The 23978-nt window shown below is 41.0% G+C and overlaps 1 protein-coding gene across 2 annotated transcripts in view; it reads left to right on the top strand.

Annotated features, from left to right (window-relative positions):
• The window catches only part of esyt1a (extended synaptotagmin-like protein 1a), a 159698-nt gene that overhangs the window by 119613 nt on the left and 16107 nt on the right, over positions 1-23978 (top strand). For both annotated transcript variants that reach the window (XM_060821180.1, XM_060821181.1), the window contains 12 exons: positions 3132-3203; positions 6306-6392; positions 9637-9786; positions 12170-12364; positions 13466-13642; positions 15470-15552; positions 15987-16035; positions 18038-18127; positions 18788-18883; positions 19267-19338; positions 21859-21945; positions 22218-22361. In XM_060821180.1, the coding sequence (XP_060677163.1) occupies positions 3132-3203; positions 6306-6392; positions 9637-9786; positions 12170-12364; positions 13466-13642; positions 15470-15552; positions 15987-16035; positions 18038-18127; positions 18788-18883; positions 19267-19338; positions 21859-21945; positions 22218-22361 (1302 nt within the window). The remainder of the gene's footprint in view (positions 1-3131; positions 3204-6305; positions 6393-9636; positions 9787-12169; positions 12365-13465; positions 13643-15469; positions 15553-15986; positions 16036-18037; positions 18128-18787; positions 18884-19266; positions 19339-21858; positions 21946-22217; positions 22362-23978) is intronic.

Genomic DNA, 23978 nt, shown 5'->3' with positions numbered 1-23978 from the left:
GTGTACAAAAATTATGAGGGGCACAGATATGGCGAAACATTTTCCCTCAGTGGAGAGGTCAATAACCAGGATGCATAGATTTAAGGCAAGGGGCAAGTTTAGAGGGGATTTAAGGAAGATTTTTTTCAATCCAGACGGTAGTGCGTATTTGGGACTCTGAGATGGTGGAAGAGACAAGAATCATCACAACATTTAAGAGCTATTTAGATGAACCCTTGAAACACTATAGCATACAAGGCTTTGAGCCAAGTGCTGGAAAATAGAATTAGATGCTTGATGACTGGCATGGACACGAAGAGCCTGTTTCTTTGTTGTAAAACATTACAACTCTAAAATGAATAACTCCACATTTCTCTCCACTACACTTCATTTGCCATTTGTCTGCCAATTCCACCAACTTGTCCATATCATCGACGTCATAGAGTCATACAGCACAGAAACAGACACTTCGGTCCAACCAGTTCATGACGAACATAATTCCAAACTAAACTAGTCCCACCTGCCTGCTCCTGGCCCATGTCTCTCTCCAAACCTTTCCTATTCATTTACTTATTCAATGTCTTTTAAATGTTGTAATTGTACCCACATCCACCACTTCCTCAGGAAGTTCATTCCACATGCATCGTCTGTGTAAAGAATTTGCCCCTCGTGTCCGTGTTAAATCTTTCTCCCCCACCTTAAAAATATGCCTCCTCGTCTTGAAATCCTTTTAAAGTTTTCCTCACTGTTCATAGAGCTTCCACTTTTCATATTTTGTGCCCTGTTCATGAATGTCCTGGTCATTATCAGGAGCAAGGATCCCAACAATGACCTTCGGGAAACTTCACTCTAAACCTTCCTCCGTTCTGTAAAACATCTATTACCACTACTATTTCTTGTCACTCTGTCAGTTTTGAATACATGATGCTATTGTCTGTTTTATTCGAGTTGTAACTTTGCTCCCAAGTTTGTTATGTGGCACTGTATCAAATACTTTTTGGAAGTCCATGTCTGCCACATCAACAGGATTGCACTTGGTTAACCTTCTATTACCTGATCAAAGTTACCTCCATCAAATTAGTTAAACATGATTTTTTGTTCAAAAATCTTTTCTGGCGTTTTTTAATTAAACTGCATTTATTCATGTGACTTTTAATTTTGTCAGAATTATTCTTGTAGAAGCTTTGCCACCATTCAAGTTAAACTGACTGGCCTGTAGTCGCTGGGCTTATCATATTTTTTTGGGGACAAGAGTGTTGCATTTCCAGTACTCCTCCATGTTGAATACAACTGGAAAGCACTGTCTGGCAGGTGCACGAATGTACTCTTGGTGGGGGGCTTCAAAGTCCATCAAGGGTGGCTCAGCAGCATGCACCACAAATGACTGAGCTGATCGAGCCTTAAAGGACATAGCTACTAGATTGTGTCAGCAACAGATGGTGAGGGAATCAACAAAGAGTAAGGACATCACCTCTTGCTCACCTGTCTACTTGTCACAGCTGCAACATGTCCATGACAGTATTGGGAAGACGGACCCTCCCGTGCAGATTGACCATCGTGTAGTTCTTATAGTGACAGAGTTCTGGAAAAGAGTCATATTGGATTCAAAACTTTTAACTCTTTCTCTCACCACAGATGCTGCCAAATCTGCCGAGTTTCTCCAGCACTTTGTGTTTGTTGCTGCTTCCACTGTTTGGCATGCATGCAACACTCTGGGCTAAGTGACCTTGCAATCAATAGATCAGACCGAAGCTCTGCAGTCCTGTCACATCCAGTTGAGCATGTTCGTAGACAATTAAACACCTCACTGGAGGAACAGGCTCCACAAATGTCCTCATCCTCCACAATGGAAGAGGCCAGCACACAAGTGAAAAAGGTTCAAATATTTGCATCCAACTTCAGCCAGAGGACTCCAGCATCACAGTGTTCAGACAGTTTGATCCATTGCATGTGTCATCAAGGAATAGCTGAAAGCTGAACCCTGCGAATCTACAGCGTTGAAAATATTCTGACATAATACTAAAGGAATTCTGTGCTCCAGAAATACCGTGCCAATCTCTTCCAGTAGACCTACATTAGCATGTACCTGACAATGTAGGTAAATTGCCCATCTGTGTTCTGTAACAAGTCAGGACAAATCCAACCCATCCAATTACTGTCCCTTAATTCTATTCTCAATAACCAGCAAAGTGATTGAAAGGGCCATGAACAGTGCTGTCAAGTGGCAATTGCAAAGAAATAATTTGCTCGCTGAGACTCTGTTTGGGTTCTGCCAGGACTGCTCAGCTCCTCACCTCAATAGCATTCATCCAAAAATGGACAAAAGAGCTGAATTCCATAAATAAGCTGAGAGTGAGTGCCCTTGACATCAAGGCTTCATTTAACTGTGTGCTATCAAGGAGCCAAAGTGAAACTGGAATCAGTAGGGATTGGGGAAATCTTTCCACTGGTTCAAGTCAAATCTGGCACATTAGAGATAGTTATGGTTGATGGAGGTCAATCATCTTAGCTCCACGACATCTCTGCAGGAGTTTCTTAGGGTAGTGCTCCAGACCCAACCAACTTCAGCTGCTTCATCAGTAACCTTTCCTGTTATAAAGTCAGAGTGGGGATGTTCATCAGTGATTTGCACAATGTTCTGCACCATTTGTGACTCTTCAGATCCTGAAATGATCTATGCCCGAATGTCGCAAAACCTTGACAACGTCTGGTCAAGTTGTGGATGTGGCTAATGGCCCATTTTATATTGTCCTCATCATCAGGGGAGGTCAAAATTGCTCACAGGAAGCCTCAGAAATCATAACCTCATAGCGGCATTCCTAAACTCAAAAAATGAATTTTAAAAGTATGTAAACCCATCTCCTTGGTCCTTTCTAGACTTCAATCTGCTACCTAGCTAGGTCATCATCGGACCTGATATACAACCACTGAAAAAGAACTGGCTTGAATATGTATCCTCAGAAACTGGTGAAATTCATGGTAGTTCAAGTGGAATTTTAATTTCCTACCTTCTTGGTTTCCATTCCTTCTATATTTCTGACTGCTAATTATTTCTCTTTCGTGTCTCTCCTTTCTCATTCTTCCTCTTCCTCAGTTCTTGTATTTCCCCCTCCAGGAGTTGCTGTTTCATGATCTCTTCTTTTTATCCACAGCTAAAGCAAGGATCCAGGGAACCAAATGCACTGGTACAGATCTCATTATTGGACAAAACCTTCGAGAGCAGGGTATGGATAAACACTACCAGGTCCATTGCTTAAAGTCAAGAGAGTGCAGTGTAATTTTGAGTAAGGAAGAACTGCCACCATGTTCTCCATGATGGTCCTTTGCACAGCCCCATCATTGTCATTAGTTCCACATGCAGAATTTGCTCTCCTTCAGATTTTCTGCTTCTCTCATTCACATACTCTTTAGTGTGGCGTACAGTCCATGGAAACATACAGTAAAGTACTGAAGTTTGTACATAACTATCAGAATTAACTAAACATGATCTCCTTAGTCTTATTTTGGCTTCTCATTCAATATTTTTTGCACATTTGAGTTTAAATGACTTTGGATACCAGGATTTCTTTTAAGAGGATTAAAAAGTCACATTGGAACATTTTTTAACAATGCATTTCTTGGGAGCCACATTGTTCTGGATAATTGCTGATTTTGGTTGCTTGAACTCATGCCAAATAAAATACCTGACTACTTTTCCAACTATTTTATGTCTGTTTGTGAATAGTGTTTTACAAGCTTAGATATTTCTTTTTGGATTTTCAGTTGTGTGGAAGCCTTCTAAAAAAAACACCCCACCCAGCTGATGTCTGCAGTTTCTGCAGCACATTTGTGATAAATATATTGTGAAAGCAGATTGTGATCTTGAACAGAGACCAAAAGGCATTGTGTTTCCTGAGCAAGCCGCATCTACCAATTTCGCAGAAACATCAGCCTATGTTTGGTGATAACTGTCTCCATGTGGCACAATGCCAGACCAACAGGTGTCTGAACATCAGGTGTAACCCAGAACTCTCCGGGAAGTTAGGGAAGTGATTGCTGGGCCCCTCGCTGAGATATTTTATTGATAGTCACAAGTGAGATGCCAGAGGATGGCTAACGTGGTGGCACTATTTAAGAAATGTGGTAACGAATAGCCAAGGAACTGTTGACCGGTGAGCCTGACATCAGTGGTGGGCAAGTTGTTAGAGAGGGAATCCTGAGGGACAGGTTTTACATGTATTTGGAAAGTCAAGGACTGATTCAGGATAGTCAGCAAGGCTTTGTGTGTCAGAGGTCATGTCTCACAAACTTGATTGAGTTTTTTGAAGAAGTAACAAAGAGGATTGATGAGGGCAGAGCAATGGATGTGATCTTTATGGACTTCAGTAAGGCATTCGACAAGGTTGCTCATGGGAGACTGGTTAGCAAGGTTAGATCTCATGGAATACAGGGAGAACTAGCCACTTGATACAGAACTGGCTTGAAGGTAGAAGACAGAGGGTGGTGGTGGAGAGTTGTTTTTCAGACTGGAGGCCTGTGACCAGTGGAGTGCCACAAGGATCGGTGCTGGGTCCACTACTTTTCATCATTTATACAAATGTTTTGAATGCGAACATAGGAGGTACACTTAGTAAGTTTGCAGATGACACCAAAATTGAAGGTGTAGTGGACAGAGAAGAAGGTGACATCAGAGTACAACAGGATCTTGATCAGATGGGCCAATGGGCTGAGGAGTGGCAGATTGAGTTTAATTTAGATAAATGTGAGGTGCTATATTTTGGGACAGCAAATCTTAGCAGGACTTATACACTTAATGGTAAGGCCCTGTGGAGTGTTGCTGAGTAAAGATACCTTGGAGTGCAGGTTCATATTTCCTTGAAAGTAGAGTCGCAGGTAGATAGGATAGTGAAGATGGCATTTGGTATGCTTTCCTTTATTGGTCAGAGCATTGGAGCTGGGAGTTCATGTTGCGGCTGTACAGGACATTGGTTAGGCCACTTTTGGAATATTGTGTGCAATTCTAGGCTCCTTCATAATGGAAGGATGTTATGGAACTTGAAAGGGTTCAGAAAAGATTTACAAGGATGTTGCCAGGGTTGGAGGATTTCAGCTATAGAGAGAGGCTGAATAGGCTGGGGCTGTTTTCCCTGGAGCATCGAAGGCGGAGGTGTGACGTTATTGAGGTTTATAAAATCATGAGGGGCATGGATAGGATAAATAGACAGAGTCTCTTCCCTGGGGTGGGGAACTCCAGAATTCGAGGGCATACATTTAGGGTGAGAGGGGAAATGTATAAAAGGGACCTAAGGGGCAATGCTTTCACATAGAGGGTAGTGTGTATATGGAATGAACTGCCAGAGGAAGTGGTGGAGGCTGGTACAATACAGCATTTAAAAGACATCTGGATGGTTATATGAATAGGAAGGGTTCAGAGGGATATGGGCCAGGAGCAGGCAAATGGGACTAGATTAGGTTAGGATATCTGGTCGGTATGGACAATTTGGACTGAAGGGTCTGTTTCCGTGCTGTACTTCTCTATGACTCTGCGACTCTCTGTCACAGTATTCTTTTTGCTTCATGAACTAAGACTTATTGGTCAAATGTTTCTCCCAAACAATTTTCCCTTTTGTGTGTATGTGCGTGAGTGGAAGAGATATATAGAGAGAGAGTGTGTGTGCATGTGCACGTGCGTGCACAGGTGGGTGTTGAGTTATTTACAGGGGTAACATTTATATTTTCATATTACAAACTGAATATGTTAGCCAGTTCATCATTTTCATCAATATGGTTTTTCTTTTACTTTATAATAAGTCAATATTCTTCTATATTTTAAGTGTGATGTAGAGAGATCATACCATTGGACATATTGGAAACTGGGTAAAACAAGGCACGGTGGCTCAGTGGTTAGCACTGCTGCCTCACAGCGCCAGAGACCCGGGTTCAATTCCCACCTCAGGCAACTGTCTGTGTGGTGTTTGCACACTCTCCCCGTGTCTGTGTGGGTTTCCTCCGGGTGCTCCGGTTTCCTCCCACAGTCCAAAAATGTGCAGATTAGGTGAATTGGCCATGCTAAATTGCCCGTAGTGAATAGGTGTAAATGTAGGGAAATGGGTCTGGGTGGGTTGCTCTTCGGAGGGTCGGTGTGGACTTGTTGGGCCGAAGGGCCTGTTTCCACACTATAAGTAATCTTAAAAAACAATTAAATGTGTGTTATGGTTCATGGATTAGTATGTCAAGAGAAAGACAATGCACTCCTTCTGACTTTCAGAGTTATATTTTTAAACTGACAAATTAAGTTGACAAATTTCTGCTTCTCCAATATGTCACATGATTTTCTCTTCCCACAGACGGTGTATAACACAAATGCCCCAGTTTGGGAGGATGCCTTTACATTTTTTGTTCAAAATCCAAATCAACAAGACCTTGATATACAGGTACCTTCCTTCACTCCTCCAGAGGGGTTTTGAAATGCTAATTTAAACGGTGTCTGTCACCTTTTATTTTCCTTAGAGGAACTCCTTAATTTTGCATTGTCTATGGATTTTGTGGTGAACTGCATCACCTGAAGCATTTTCAAACTTTTATGACCATCAATAACAAGAACTTATGTCGTGCTTTTAATATGTTAAAGTGTTCCAAAGCATTTCATAATTGCACAATCAGACTAAAGTTAACACTGAGCCACATAGTTACTGTGTAAGGTCATGTGATGGTTATGTTACTCGACTAATAATCCAGAGACCTTGACTAATGATCCAGAGACATGAGATCCATCATAGCAACTGGGAAATTTAAATTCAATTAATTAATTCCCTTGAAATTTTAAAAAACATTGATTACAAAATTATTGGATTGTTATAAAACCGTATCTTGGTAGGGCTGCTGTTTTCACTGTAGACCCACAGAAATGTGGTTAAATCTAAACTGCCCTTTCAAATGACTGTAAGGTGCACCTGACCTCCCAGTCATCCATCAATTTTAATTCTCCTTTCCACTCCCTTTCCGACATGACCATCCTTGGCCTCCTCCATTGCCACAACAAACCAAACCGCAAATTGGAGGAACAACACCATCTTCCGCCTTGGCAGCCTACAGACCGAGGACTCAACATTGAGTTCTCCAATTTCAAATAACCTCCCTTCCCATCCCCTGACTCCCTTCCCAGCCCCTCTGCCTCCCTTCCATTCCTCTGATTAACCCTTCCTTCCAGTTACCAACTGGATTCACTCCTCTCATCGACCAACCAGATCACAGCCTCAGTCTTCACCTACCACCCAGCCCCTCTCCTCACCCAAAACCCCCCTCACCCATGCCCCTTTATCTGCAGCTCCCCCTCCCCCCATTCCTGAAGGGTTATACCTGAAACATCAATTTCTCCACCTCCTGCCTTGCTGTGTTCTTACAGCCTCCTGCTTGTCTACTTTCAAATGACATAACAGGTTACTCTGGTTTTTTTTCCCCCAAAGAGGCAACAGTCCACTCCTTCTCAAGGACAGTTAGGGATGAGCAACAATTGTTGGTCTAACCAGTGACTTCCACATCCTACAAACAACTATAAAATGGAACTTAAGACAGAGACCAAAGGTTTTGCTTTGCTGAGCAACTTTAATGAGGAGATAGTTTTGAATTAGCAAGGGAGAAGATTCCAAATCTTAACCCACCAGCATCAGTGACAAAAATCAGGTGATTGGTAATGCCACATTTGGAATACTGCACATAATTCTGGTCGCCTTGCTGTTGGAAAGAGACTGGAAGGTTTGAGTTATAAGGATAAGCCAAATAGGCTGAGCTGTTTTCCCTGGATCATAGGAGGCTGAGGGGTAAACTTACAGAGGTTTATAAAATCATGAGGGACATGAATGGGATAAATAGACAAGGTCTTTTCCCTGGGGAGGGGGAGTCCAGAACTAGAGGGCATAGATTTAGGGTGAGAGGGGAAAGAAATAAAAGGGACCTAAGGGACGTTTTCACAGAGAGGGTGATGTATATATGGAATGAGCTGCCAGAAGAAGTGGTGAAGGTGAGTAAAATTACATTTAAAAAGGCATTTGGGCAGCTGCATGGATAGGGAAGATTTATAGAGATTATGAGACTAGTTCGGTTTTGGAAACCTGGTCAGCATGGACGAGTTGGGTTGAAGGGTCTGTTTCTGCGTTGTGACTACGATTGAATAGCCAGATGCATTTAATCATGTAATCTAAGACTTAGGACAGATAATGGGGAAATATGGTTGTGAGAATGTACAATAGACCACAGGAGTTAGGAGCAAGATTAGAGTGGTGCTGGAAAAGCATAGCAAGTCAGGCAGCATCCGAGGAGCAGGAAAATCGACATTTCGGGCAAAAGCCCTTTATCAGGAATGATGATTGGAAAAGCCCATTCCTGATGAAGGGCTTTTGCCCGAAACGTTGGTTTTTCTGCTCCTTAGATGCTGCCTGACCTGCTGTGCTTTTCCAGCACCACTCTAATCTTGACTCTAATCTCCAGCATTTGCAGTGCTCACTTTCACCACTAGAGTTAGGAATTGAAACAGAGACAGTAGCCTGTAATCTCCTTGGGTTTCTCTGAATCCACTGTCAATACTTTTATTGGAGGTGCAGTGGAGATACTATTTAGGCAAATAGGATTTTGTTAAACCAGTGGATTTCAATATTTACAAATAGATTAGATAGTTTAAGGAAAGGTGGGTAAATGTAAATTGGTGTGTTCAAACAACCTGTTTCTGTTTTCAAAGTTAAAAATCACACAACACCAGGTTATAGTCCAACAGGTTTAATTGGAAGCACACTAGCTTTCGGAGCGACACTCCTTCATCAGGTGGTAGGAGTGGGAGCGTCACTCCGAAAGCTAGTGTGCTTCCAATTAAACCTGTTGGACTATAACCTGGTGTTGTGTGATTTTAACTTTGTACACCCCAGTCCAACACCGGCATCTCCAAATCATGTTTTTGTGTTGTCATTTTTATTTTACTATACATAATGTTCTGGTCACCACATTATAGGAAGGATGTGGAAGCTTTGGAGTGGGTTCAGAGATTTACTAGGATGTTGCCTGGTTTGGAGGGAAGGCCTTATGAGGAAAGGCTAATGGACTTGAGCTGTTTTCATTAGACAGAAGAAGGCTGAAAGGTGACTTAGTTGAGACATATAAGATGATCAGAGGGTTTGATAGGGTGGACAATGAGAGCTTTTTTCCTTGGATGGTGATGGCCAGCACGAGGAGACATAGCTTTAAATTGAGGGGTGATGGATATAGGACAGATGTCAGAGGTAGTTTCTTTACTCAGAGAATAGTAGTGGTGTGGAATGCCCCTGCCTGAAACAGTAGTAGACTCGCCAACTTTAAGGGCATTTAAATGGTCATTGGATAAACATATGGATGAAAATGGAATAGCGTAGGTTAGATATGCTTCAGATTGGTTTCACAGGTTGGCACAACATCAGGGGCCGAAGGACCTGTACTGCGCTGTAATGTTCTATGCTTTATAATGGACAAGATGTGATGATCCTAAAACAGTCTTAAAGCAACATTGCTAACATTTAGGAAAGTAAAACAAGGAAGGGCAATAACTGAAAATGGGGTAAAGATAAAATAAGAGAAGTGAAGGATTATAAATCACAATCATTAATTACAAGTACATGTTTCAGTTAAATCTGTGCACGTTAATTTTTCTTCTAGGTTAAAGATGATGACCGTCAATTTAGTCTGGGGTCACTATCCATTTCTCTGTCACAGTTGCTGATGAGCCCAGATATGAGCTTTAACCAGTGGTTCCCACTAGAACATTCTGGGCGCTACAGCCAAATCTACCTGAAAATCATAATGCGGGTGAGTAAATCCAACAAACAAGGGATTTTGGATCTTTTTAAAAGGACATTCTGAGGACTAAAAGAACTGAGGTGAAACCAACACCAGGAATAGTCAGGTGGCTTGAACAGAGTTCAGGGGACTTTTTAGGTACACTTTGTCTTCACTAGCTGCCCAGTATCTGGTGCCAACTTAAGTCTTATTCTCTAAATTCCACAAATTTTCAATCAGTTGAAGAGCTTAAAAGGTGGGGGATCCACTCTCTGGATTACCACCAAGGTACTCATGGTGGAAATCCACCTCTTTATGTTGGATTGTAACCGTCAATGTTCCCCTCCTTTAACCCACCAACTCCGTCCAATGGCATGGGCAAGAATAACATTGTCACGTGAGTTAAAAATCACACAACACCAGGTTATAGTCCAACAGGTTTGATTGGAAGCACACTAGCTTTCGGAGCGACGCTTCTTCATCAGGTGGCCTGATGAAGGAGCGACGCTCCGAAAGCTAGTGCTTCCAATTAAACCTGTTGGACTATAACCTGGTGTTGTGTGATTTTTAACTTTGTACACCCCAGTGCAACACCAGCATCTCCAAATCATTGTTACGTGAGGATAAGAAGACATGAAGCTGCACTTCAACACTGCTTAGTTTGTTCTTTTAGCTTCTGCAGTTTCTTTTTCAGTTTCTCACTTTCCCTCTGTTTTCTTCCTTGGTCTTCAGGTCATTATTCAGTCTGTTCTTTAGCTGTTCCATGAACAGTTGAATGTAAAATGACTTTAAGATTTAAAACCTACCAATATATACCAAAGTAAATGATCTTTCTTTCTGGTCAGTGGTGGAAATATATGTTGCTTCATGTACAAAGAAACATCCTACTCTGCTCCATTCTGTGCTGTCACCAGGATGGCTGTCATTGTAAATCCAATAGTGTCTTATTGCCTGAAAAGGACATTATACAGTCAGACTGGAGGATGTCAAAGTTGTACCAGTTTTGTATAAATGATTTAACACCTTCGCATTTCAGGAAAGAGCAAATTTTCTCAATCACAATTCGTTGCTTTCTGTGATTTTCCTTCTGTTCCCCACTTCCTCTTTCTCTCTGGGATTCAATGCAGCTTAATTTCCTCTGACGGCATATGGTTTAATCTGTTCGCTTAAAATTATTGTATTGTCATCATTAACTCAACTTAATTATTGTTGTGGTTCTGTTCGCCGAGCTGGGAGTTTTTGTTGCAAACGTTTCGTCCCCTTTCTAGGTGACATCTTCAGTGCTTGGGAGCCTCCTGTGAAGCGCTTCTGTGCTGATTCCTCCGGCATTTATACTGGTTTGAATCTGCCGCTTCCGGTTGTCAGTTGCTGTCCGCTGCAGTGTCTGGTATATAGGGTCTAGGTCGATGTGTCTGTTGATAGAATTTGTGGATGAGTGCCATGCCTCTAGGAATTCCCTGACTGTTCTCTGTTTGGCCTGCCCTATAATAGTGTAGTGTACAAAATCCCATACAAGGACTGCACAAAACACTACATAGGACAAACAGGAAGACAGCTAACAACCCGCATCCATGAACACCAACTAGCCACGAAACGACACGACCAGCTATCCCTAGTAGCCATACACTCAGATGACAAACAACACGAATTCGATTGGGACAACACCAAAGTTGTCATGCAGGCAGAACTAGAAATTAGGAGGGAACATTGATTGTTTGTCTTTATTTTGAAGGGGCTAGAGAACAAGAGGAATGAAGTCTTCCTACAATTATACAGGGCTTTGAGACCACACCTGGAGTACTAAGCATAATTTTAGCTTTTCCTAAGGGATGATTTGTTGCCATGGCGGAGAGCAACAAACGTTCACAGGAAGGGTTCCTGGGACAAGAGGGCTACCCTATAAGGAATGATTAAGTAGTACAGGCCGATATTCTCTGGAGTGTAGAAGCATGAGGTGACCACAATGAAATGTGTAAATGCATGGAGGGTTTGACAGGGTCAGTGCTGAGATGCAGTACCTCTGCTGACCCCTGCTGGAGGTTCACAGTCTCAGGATAAGGAGTCAGTCATTTCAGACTGAAATGAGGAGATTTTGTCACCCAAAGGGTACAGACATTGAATCATTACGTACAAAACAGAGATCAATAGATTTTTGGACATTGAGGGTCAAGAAATAGGACGAGAAAGTGAACTTAATTTCGAAGGTCAGCTGTGATCTGTACGGCAGAGCAGGTTCAAGAGACTGAATTGCATGTGCCTTCTCCTATTATGATGTGTTAGATTTTAAATAAGAACCTCTTAAATGCTAGAAATAAATCACTTAGCATTGCTAAGCTTTATAACTGATGCAGCACAAATTGGTATCACACTATTTCCCTTCTTTACTGTGGCTGTGTGTTTGTTTCTTTGGCAGATCCTGATTGCTGACGCAGTTGATCTGGAGAAGCTGCCTAGAACTCGGAAATCCACACTGGAAAAAAACACCGGATCAGCCAAGTCTGACAAGATGAATATGACTGCAGCTAAGTTAGTAGAAGCTGGAGTGGGCAGCCTGATCCAAGCTCCTTTACCAACTGAGAGCAGTGCCCCAAGTAGTGTGGGGACTGAGGTACTTGGTCAATTACAGAACCATTTCATATTTTCATGTATGAAAGGATTCACTATTCCAATGATTATAGATTAAACTGAAAGCAGATCTATGAAAATAAAATTTTTCATTGTTTGACTGATGCATAGGGATCAGTTAGCTCAGTTGGTTGGATAGTTGGTTTGCAATTCAGAGTGATACCAACAGCATAGGTGCAATTCCCATCCTAGCGGAGGTTAACATGAAGACCCTGTGTTCTGAACCTTGTCTGTTGTGAGAGATATGGTGACTCTCAGGTTACACTGACTGTCAGTTCTCTCCCTCTCTGTAAGAAGGGAGCAGTCAATTGTCCCCTGGGACTGTACTGACATTCGCATGACTTCAAAGAACAGGTTTGGCTGAAGCAAAAATGTATGAATGTAAAAAGAAAAATGATCAGGATGAAATTGAAAAATAAAGACTGAGTGTAAGATTGAACAAAAGAGGGTAGGTGTTGGACTGTGGAGAGGAATTACAGTGAGTGATTCTAGGGATCAAATATGGGGATTGATTATAGAAATTGTTTACAATGTTTTTCATCCAATTTTTTGGTTCATTTCACCTTGCATCCAGGTCTCCCTATCCCTGGTCCAGGAGGCCCAGGTTCAACTCCCAACTGCCCCAGAGGTGTGTAATAACATCTCTGAGCAGGTCGAATAGAAAAATTGGTTAATAAAAGAACATTTTTTAAAATTCAAACAACTGGTTTCTGCTGACATTGTGAAATTTTATATTATTGTCAAGAGATTTATTACTAAAACTGATGGAGAAATGCACTTTTTAAACAGAATGATTGTGCAGAAACAGCGTTTTGTTAGTATACATAGAAGGCCAGTCTGACACAAGTTTCTGGCCTCTACTATCTAAATGGTGACAAACTAGAAACTGTGCAAGAACATAGAGATTTGAGAGTCCAGGTTCAAAAAATAATTAAAAACTAGTCGACAGGTACAAGAGCAATCAGAAATAGAGTTGAGGTACAAATCCAGTGGAAGAGTACAGCAGGTTTCAGGGGATGAGTGCTCTGCACCTGTTCTTATGTTGCTAAAAGGTAGCAGTGTTAACTTCTTTTTCTTCTTTCAGGGAGTGATACGGATTCATCTGTTAGAAGCTGAGAACCTAATTGCAAAGGACAATTTCATGAAAGGGATGGTGAAAGGGAAATCTGATCCCTATGTCAAAGTGCGAGCAGGTGCCCAAAGCTTCCGGAGCAAAACAATTAAAGAAAACCTTAACCCCAAGTGGCATGAGATGTATGAGGTCAGTGTGTTTAGATACTGCCCTTTGAAACCAATAAGATAAAACTCTTGATCCAGCAGAACCATGATGAGCGCCAGATGAATGAGCCTGGCTGACAAGTGGGCAGGTCCTGTATGTGGGTCACTTACTGACATGCTGTCTTTTTCCGCTCAGTCTTGGTACTGTATAAAAGTGGTGGATTATTTCATGCTAGGGTGCTATTATCTGGCCCTGTTAACTCTTCCTACCTAGTGTTTTTTAATCAGTTGTTGCTCTTTTCCTCAGAAGGGTTATACCCAAAATGTTGACTTCTCCACTTCCTGATGCTGCCTGGCTTGCTAGAACATAGAACACAGAACATTACAATGCAGTAGAGGCCCTTCTGCCCTCAATGTTGCACTGACCCGTGAAACCAATCTGAAGCCCATCTAACCTACACTATTCCATTCTCATCCATATTTTTATCCAATTACTATTTAAATGCCCTTAAAGTTGGCCAGTCTACTACTGTTACAGGCAGGATGTTCCGTGTCTCTACTACTCTCTGCGTAAAGAAACTACCCTTGACATTTGTCCTATATCTATCACCCCTCAATTTAAAGCTATGTCTCCCCGTGCTAGCCATCACCAACCGAGGAAAATGGCTCTCACTGTCCACCCTATCTAACCCTCTGATTTGCAGTGTTATCTGCAAATTTACTAACCCATCATTCTGTGCCCTCATCTAGATCATTTATAAAAATGACAAACAGTAGTGGACCCAAAACAGATCCTTACAGTAAACCACTAGTAGCTGAACTCCAGGGTGAATATTTCCCATCAACTTGTCTTCTTTCACCTAGCCAATTTCTGATCCAAACCACTAAATCACCCTCAATCCCATGCCTCCGTATTTTGTGCAATAGCCTACCGTGGGGAACGTTATCAAATGCCTTACTGAAACCCATACCCACCATATCAATTGCTTTACCCTCATCCACCTGTTTGGTCACCTTTTCAAAGAACTCAATAAGGTTTGTGAGGCACAACCTACCCTTCACAAAACTGTGTTGACTACCCCTAATCAACTTATTCCTCTCTAGATGATTCTAAATCCTCTCTCTTCTAACCCTTTCCAACACTTTACCCACAGCTTAAGTAAGGCTCACAGGTTTATAATTTCCAGGGTTGTCTCTACTCCCCTTGAGCAAGAGAACAACATTTGCTATCCTCCAGTCTTCTGGCACTATTCCTGTAGACAATGACGACATAAAGATCAAAGCCAAAGGCTCAGCAATCTCCTCCCTGGCTTCCCAGAGAATATTAGGATAAATTCCAACTGGCTCAGGGGACTAATCTATTTTTACACTTTCCCGAATTGCTAACACTTCCTCCTTATGCACCTCAATCCCATCTAGTCTAGTAGCCTGTATCTCAGTATTCCCCTCGACCACATTGTCTTTTTCTAGTGTGAATACTGACGAAAAGTATTCATTCAGTGCTTCCTCTATCTTCTCTGACTCCATGCACAACTTCCCACTACTATGCTTGATTGGCCCTAACCTTATTCTCGTCATTATTTTATTCGTGATATACCTATAGAAAGTTTAAGGGTTTTCCTTGATCTTATCCGCCAATGACCTCTCATGCCCCCTCCTGGCTCTTCCTAGTTCTCTCTTTAGATCCTTCCTGGCTAACTTGTAACTCTCAAGCGTCGTAACTGAGCCTTCACGTCTCATCCTAACATAAGCCTTCTGTGTTCTTCCAGCCTCCTGCTTGTCTACCTTGGATTCCAGCATCTGCAGTTTTTTTGTCTCTAACTCTTTTCCAAAGGCATGTTCTGACCTGTGGTAACCTTTCTCCTCTTAGGTCATTGTAAATCACATTCCAGGTCAGGAGCTAGAGTTTGAACTCTTCGATAAGGACATTGACAAGGATGATTTCCTTGGAAGGTATGTTACTCCATCAGAAAATTCAGAAAAGGTTTGAGGACAATTTTAATACTACATTAGAGCAAAGTGCCTTCTATGGGACCATTGGTTCTTCAAATGTTTTGGTGAACGCTCCCAGAACAGGGACAATATGGGGACAGATGTAGAGTAAAGCTTCCTCTACACTGTCCTCATCAAACACTCGCAGGGCAAGGACATCACAGGGTTAGATACAGTGTAAAGCACTCTCTGCACTGCTCTCTCAGTAAACAATACTCTATAAATCTTTTCAAAACATTGTTTGAAGTTCTCTGCATGGTCATGGAAATTCCATTATACTTTTATTAATAAATGAGTTGCTTTCTAAGAATAGCCATGCTCAATTTTTACAGATGTAAACACAATGTAAACATTTTTTTGTTAGTGTTTGACTTAAGTTGTTCTTTGACATGCAGATTGAAGATCAGTTACAAGGACATCATGAACAGTAAAGTTATGGATGAGGTAGGAAACTCTTGGTAGTTCAAATCATATAATGGGGCAAACTTCCCATTCCTTCTAGCTAGGAATATTGAATCCCTCTACTGTAATGGCCCAGGGGGTAGGAATACTTCATGGAGGTAGTCTTTCTGGTTTTTTTTTGTTTTGTTTTAAATTAATGGATATAAATTGTGGACCATAGTGAGCTTCTACCTAACTGGAGTTTTTTTTCGCTGATATAGATTCCCACTCTTTCTGCATTGTGACACACTGCACTTAACTAAACTTAAAATACAGGTTGGAAAATGTCGTGGATCAGGGAATTTAACCAACTAAAACCAATTAACCTAACAGCACTGAGTGTTTGTCAGAACATCCTATCCATTAAGGTATTAACTTGTAGCGTTACTGACAGAGTGTGGGAAGAAGCCTGTTTTCTAGATAGGAAGGCAGTTGAAAATAGTCTCCACGCAAAATAAACACTGAAAGAACTGTGGATGCTGTAAATCAGAAACAAAAATGAAACTTGTTGAAATAGCTCAACAGGGCTGGCAGCATCTGTGGATAGAAATCAGCGTTAACGTTTCAGGTCAGTGACCCTTCTACTGAAAATAGTCTCCCTGGCTTGTCAAAATGCCAAGACAGGCAATTCAACCTGTTTATGATGTCTTTTCAAATGAAACCATTTTACCTCAGTCTGATGCTGGTGAACTTTGTTTTAAGATCTGATGATCTTGTGACAGTCATGTTTTGATATTTTACTATAAGCTCCACAATATAACAGACAAAAGTGCCCTGAAAACTAAACTTTTGCTGCCAAGTTTACAATAATGAAGTTTCATTATCGGCTCCAATGTCATGACTCACTGGGGTAGTGCACTGGAAATTAAGCCCGGATATTCTTGGAGTTTTCACAAATGTCGAAGATTTTTTAAAACAAATGCACGACATTCTCCATCCTCTTCCATTGGGCAGAAGATGCACAAGTTTGAAATCACATAACAACAGATTTAAGAACAGCTTGTTTCCCGCTGTTATCAGACTTATGAACGAACCTTTCATATATCAGAATTGATCTTTCTCTGCACCTTCTCTGTAGCTGTAACACTTATATTCTGCATTAGGTTCTATTACCTTGATGTATTTATGTAAGGTAGGATTTGTCTGGTTAGCACGTAAAACAATACTTTTCATTGTATTTCGGTATATGTGATAATAATAAATCAAACTCAAATCAAAATTTACCTGACTTTTCCACCTGAGGTCATAGAAAGCACACACCAGGTTTCTATACCTAACAAGTATTACTATTTATACCAAGTAATTCAGCTGTAGCTAAAATCCCCTTTACATACACAGAGATAGATGCATTGACGAGGAAAAAACACATGGACAGAGGAGAAAAAGTAGAAAGACAGTGCATAGTCTTTGTCCAAAAATTCAGTTGAGCTGGTTCTTGCTGATCCAAAGGTTTCTTCTTAGCTTTCTTTTTTTTCAAATTGATCCACTGGTTTGTAATTGGCACAGGACGGTTGGTTCACTTGTAAAATGCCTCTGATTTATAGACTAAAAGTCATAGCAGAGAGAACAGAGAGATAGTGCCTGAGCTGGTGGAGATCGGAACACTTCTCTTTATCTTGTTCCCAACCCCAAGCTGTTCAGTTACCTGAGAACCCAACCAGACAATTGTTTGCAAACAAAATGCCCTTGTCGTCAGTAACTTGTCATTAGTCCATAGACCAATCAACGTCCTGTTGCCAACCAGAACTGTATCTGAATTCAAAACTACTTGGCTGTTGTTCCTCTGCAGCCATTTCAAATTCTGCTTGTTCAAACAGCTACTTATGATGCTTACCACGAGTGTCAGGTTACTTGCTTATAAACCATGCAGCCATCCTTTCAAAACACTGGTTTTAAAACAGTTTTTTTTCTCATTTCAGTCCAAAACTCTAAAAAGCGTAAAATAAAAAAGACCCTATCTTTGCAGCTACCAAACTGTCTGTTTCCTCTCTTTGTCCATCTATAGTGGTTCATGCTGAACGACGTCAAATCAGGAAAACTTCACCTCAAGTTAGAATGGTTGCCACCAGGCATGGATGCACTTGTCCTAGATCAGGTGAGATTAGTTTTGAGTTTTCATTCTACTTGCTGTCTGGTTTATTACTCTTGTTGAATTCCAAATAACTTCGAATGAAGTTCTGCTCCTTCAGGTCGAATCTATGTATTATGTTCTTTGCTGGCTGAGGAGAGAACAGATCATTTTCACTTTTCGAAGCTGAACATTGTTACTTTGAAACATGAAAGAACAAACATGCACTTCCGTTATTAATGGGCCTGAACTGGATGATGCTGTATGTGCTGTCATCCATACTTTCTGGGAATATCCTTCTGGAGGGCCCTCTTGGTCTAGTGTAGGTGAGGATAGTTACCTTTTGGTATAATTAGAAGAGTCTCTTTATGGTAAATGAGATACAGTTAATTGCACCTTTGCAACTGTTTAAATATGACACATATATGGTCATCATTATTTGAGAGAATGAAAAGAGGATGTGGTCTCTGGTTTGACTCCTTTAAGATCTTTCATTACCCTCCCCTCCTCTGGACACTGCAACCAGCCAGACTGAAAGGGAATCTAGACGAAGCATTTGCATTACGACTGAATTTTATTTTGTTAATGAGAAGCTTTAAGAAAAACTCTTATCCCATAGTTCATTCAAATCCAAGAGCAGATATTTTGCTTTAAATGTTTATTTTTGCCAAATCCATCTCTTTTCAGGTGCTTCAGGCAAACAGGACCATCTTCACACAGAATGATTTGGAACCATCTGCTGCCATCTTGACCGTCTACCTGGACAGGGCACACGATCTTCCTGTAGGCCTCAGGCTTGTCAATTCTCAATAAAATTGGATATTTCTGTCCCAGCTATGTTTGCTGGTTGCTTGATCACTGCTGTAGTATGGGCGAGTCAGCATCTAGGCTTGTTAAACATGTGGTTGGAAAGGGAGGGATCCAATTTTATAAGCAGTGCAGCATGGCTTGCGTATCAATTTGTATAGGCAATCTTATCAAGGTGACACCCAACCACTCCTCCAAATAGGATTTGTGTACAAATGCATGTGCTCTCTTCTAATCTTGCTCAGCCTACTGACTGTGTCACTGTTAGTGTATAGAATAAGACCATTGAGAGTTAAATTAAGTTGCTAGGACTTGTTCATTTCTATGATTCTAACTATGTTTGTTACATCTTCATGCAGGTGAAGAAAGGGAAGAAGCAGCCCAGTCCAATGGTTCAGATCACTGTCAATGGCACTTCATTTAAAAGTCAGGTAAGAGAGTGACCCTAGCACACAGGTTAGTTTGCTTTGGAACTTCTGAATTGCACAAATTTCAGGTATCCAGGGAAAATGGTGTTCTTTGTAGTAATGCTGAGCTTGTTCTGAATCAATATCAAAGACATGGAAGGGAAAATTCTCCTATCTCCATGTTAATGTGTAATCCTTGACATTTAGCATAAAGTTGGTGATTTTTCACTGCAAAGTATACCTGAAGTAATTGCTGGTAAATTAAATCACATGCTTCAAGAAACAGACATGAGGAGGATTGAGTGACAAGTCAGCATCTGTTCTGATTCTGTATGCCAAACTTAGCCATCAGATCAAGCAACCATTTGAACAGCAAAGAAACTCCTCAGCTGGGTATCATTGGACAACCTCTTCACCGGTTCACAGCAGTTTCAGTTCTGTGAAGATAGATGTTTTTGTTTAAAAGGTCATAAAGTCATTTGGATCAGTGAACGAAAGACATTATTTCCAAGAAGACGTGAGATTTAAGTTAAGTGCCCAGCAGGATACCTGTGGGGATAATAAAGTGTTTACAAAGTTGAACTTTTATGATGTACAGAGAAATCAGACCAGGAGCCCCTTGGTTTTTGAGTTCAGTTCAGAATCAGATTTAATTCACCTTCGCAGAAGTGTTTTACTTTGTTTAGTCTTCAAACTGTGAGAGCTTTATAGAAGCTCTCAAGGAATACTGCAAATTAGAAATAAAAACAGTGCTGGAGAAACTCAGCAGGTCTGGCAGCATCTGTAAAGAGAAAAAGAGTAACGTTTCAAAGTCCAGTATGAATTCTCAGAAGTACTTCAGTTTAGAAAGGAAGTTCAGGCCATCAGAACAGAAAAGAAGTCTTCAAGCTATCAAAACAGGAAACCGTCAGTTAAATAAGGAATTGAAGAGTTAAGACAGAGATAGCATGTTGGAAATCAAGCCCTGCTATTCCCAGAGACATTATCCAAGTTTAAAAACAATTGTTATCAAAGTATGCAAAGTCCCCAGTTTACCTGTCAGATAGACCCAGGCTAACAGAAAACCAGGTAAAACATTTGTATACTTAACGAGAACTACTAGTTATCACAAATAAATCGATCCTAACCACTGATTAAACAACTATTAATTGTCAACATATAACTCTACTTGTTAAAACTCCAATCTCCTTCTAAACTGCATCCTGCACATACATAGACAGACAAAAATAAATTGGCATCATGGGTAGTGGGGAAGGGGGGGAAATAGGGTAACAGTCCAATAGTAACAGCCCTCCTGATTCAATGGAGTGTTCTTTTTGTTTCCCACGTCCTTCAGTTCTTGAATCTTTTCCTTCAGGTTCTCTCATTTCTTCACAGGGGGCAGAGAACAATTGGTTCACAAATTATAAAGTCTCTAACTTATTGGTTAAAAGCAATCGCTTATAACAACTGTTAGGGAAAAAATATAAACTGGCTTTCTTCAGGTGAGAGAGAGAGAGACCACTTACCCTTGTCTGAAGGCTTATGCCAGTGTCATTCACACCCTCAAGCTGATCAGCTACCGAAGAGCCAATCAGAGAGTTGTTATCAGGTTCATGGCCTTTGGCATCCACAACTGGTCACAATTCCATCAACCAATCAGCAACCGTTGCCAGTCAGTTCTCACTTTATACACAGCTGGACCACCTACAAACACCTTCCCCACTGCTTGAACAAAGCAGTGGTGTAAACACTACGCACTGATTTTCAGTAACCTGTTTTCTTAAAAATGCAACAATCCCTTCCACAATCCTTTGTCGTAAAGCAGTCCTTTCCTAATTCAGTCAACAATCAAAAACAGTAAAATCTTTACAGTTTGAATAATTGTTCCTTTTGTGTAATAAACTTGTGTTATTTAAAGAACATCAGCAGCCTCGGGTGAGCATGTTCAGTGACTAACCAAAGTAATCAATTGCAAAAATAAAGCTATGATCTATCAAGCCAAGTATCACTCTGGGATCCAACTTGTAAAGACCATAAGATACAGGAGCAGAATTAGGCCATTCAGTCCAGTAAGTCTGCTCTGCCATTTAATCATAACTGGTATGTTTCACAAATCCTTTCTCCTGCCTTATCGCTGTAACCTTTAATGCCCTTGTTAATCAAGAACCGTTCTATTTCTGTCTTAAATACACCTAACTATCTAGTATTACTGTCAGCTGGGATCATTACAACTAGTAGCATTTAACAGAGATAACGTGAAGCTTTACTCTGTCTCTAATTCCATGCTATACCTGTTCTGAGAGTATTTGGCACTGTGTGTTCCATTCCTGACAATGAGACTATCACCATTATGATCAAGACATTAACCCTCTTTCCCCGAAAACCTATTTAAAGAGGGCCGAAAGAATATCTTTTAAAGCAAAGTGCAGCTTGGCATATTCAAAAGAATGGAATGTTGAAGTGGTTTAGACTCAGTGTTTGAGATTGAGGGGTCACACTGATGAGCATTTCTTTTCTTCATGCACAACTACAAACTGTTACTGGTGCCTTTCTCTTTTACAGGTTATTAATAGCACAGAACTACCCATTTGGGAGGAATCATTTTCATTCCTTGTAGGGAATCCAAATTTGGAGCGTATGGAGCTTCAGGTAAACTGCAAGAGTAGAGCATGACATGCTTTTGTTAATTCCATTTTACATCTTGGATATGTCACCTTAGCACATCAGCAAAATCATCTCAGAACATTACCGAATCTAACTCAGTGTGGATTCAACAGACGATTGAGTAAATTTAATGGATTTTGTTTTTATCAGATTTTAAAATCTGATTTAATATCTAGCCACGGTCCTTTTACTTGACTTCCATGGTATTGGCTTGTGATATTGTCATTTTAAAAGGTATTTTCAAAATTGTTGCCTAGGTTAAAGATGACAGTCATGTCCTGGGGACTCTGACACTTCCACTCTGCCAACTGCTGACCAGCAAGAATCTGACCTTCGACAAATGGTTTAAGTTGGAAAATTCTGGACCCAATAGTCAAATCATGTTGAAAGTCATGCTGGGGGTAAGTGAATATGAAACTATTATTGATTGTTTGTTTAAAAAATTGTGTTGCTATGTGTACTTAGGTGTATGTTTATATGTGCCTGCATATTTATGCATACCTATGCATGTTAATCTGTGTATATGTATATGTGATAAAATTCAAAATGTAGAAATGCTTTATACATATAAACAGAGAAAACAGGAGTTGTATGACATTCAGTCTTTGGGGCTAACTCCGCCATTCAGTACGATCATGGCCGAACATCCAACTCCATACCCTGTTCCCACTTTTCTCCCCATACTCGTTGATCCCTTCATCTCTGAGAACTGGATGTAACTCCTTCTTGAAAACATTCAATGATATGGCTTCAGCCACTTTCTGTGGCATAGAATTCCACAGGCTTACCACTCTCTAGGCTAATACATTTCTCCTCATCTCAGAACTAAATGGCCGAGCAAATACACCTGAACTGTGACCCCTAGTTTTGGGCTCCCTGGTCATGGGAAGCATCCTTCCTGCATTACCCTGTCTAATCCGGTTAGAATTTTACAGGTTTCTATGAGATAGAGTCATAGAGATGTACAGCATGGAAACAGACCCTTTGGTCCAAGTCGTCCATGCTGACCAGATATCCCAACCCAATCTAATCCCATTTGCCAGCACTTGGCTCATTTCCCTTCAAACCCTTCCTATTCATATACCCATCCAGATGCCTTTTAAATGTTGCCATTGTACCAGCCTCCACCACTTCCTCTGGCAGCTCATTCCATACATGCACCACCCACTCTATAAAAAGGTTGCCCCTTGGATCCCATTTATTTCTTTTCCCTCTCACCCTAAACCTATGCCCTCGAGTTCTAGACTCCCCCACCCCCAGGGAAAAGACCTTGATTATTTATCCTATCCGTGCCCCTCATGATTTTATAAACCTCTCTAAGATCACCTCTCAACCTCCGACGCTCCAGGGAAAACAGCCCCAGCCTATTCAACCTCTCCCTATAGCTCAAATCCTCCAACCCTGGCAACATCCTTGTAAGTCTTTTCTGAACCCTTTCAAGTTTTACAATATCCTTCCGATAGGAAGGAGATCAGAATTGCATGCAATATTCCAAACGTGGCTTAATCAATGTCCTGTACAGCCGCAACATGACCTTCCAACTCCTGTACTCAATACTCTGATCAATAAAGATCAATACTCTGATCAATGCACCACTCTGCCCTCGTCAATCCTCTTTGTTACTTTCTCAAAAAACTCAATCAAGTTTGTGAGACATAATTTCCCACGCACAAAGCATGTTGATTATCCCTAATCAGTCCTTGCCTTTCCAAATACATGTACATCCTGTCCCTCAGGATTCCCTCCAACAACTTGCCCACCACCAACGTCAAAATCACTGGTCTATAGTTCTCTGGCTTTTCCTTATCGCCTTTCTTAAACAGTGGCACCACGTTAGCCAACCTCCAGTTTTCTGGCACCTCAGCTGTGACTATCGATGATATTTATATCTTAGCAAGAGGCCCAGCAATTACCTCCCTAGCTTCCCACAGATTTTCTAGGGTACTTGATCAGGTCTTGGGGATTTATCCACTTTGATATCCAGCACTTCCTCCTCTGTAATATGGACATTTTTCAAG

The sequence above is a fragment of the Hemiscyllium ocellatum genome, chromosome X, assembly GCF_020745735.1.
Source record: "Hemiscyllium ocellatum isolate sHemOce1 chromosome X, sHemOce1.pat.X.cur, whole genome shotgun sequence".
Taxonomy (NCBI): Eukaryota; Metazoa; Chordata; class Chondrichthyes; order Orectolobiformes; family Hemiscylliidae; genus Hemiscyllium; species Hemiscyllium ocellatum.
This window is presented reverse-complemented; position numbering and strand designations above follow the sequence as displayed.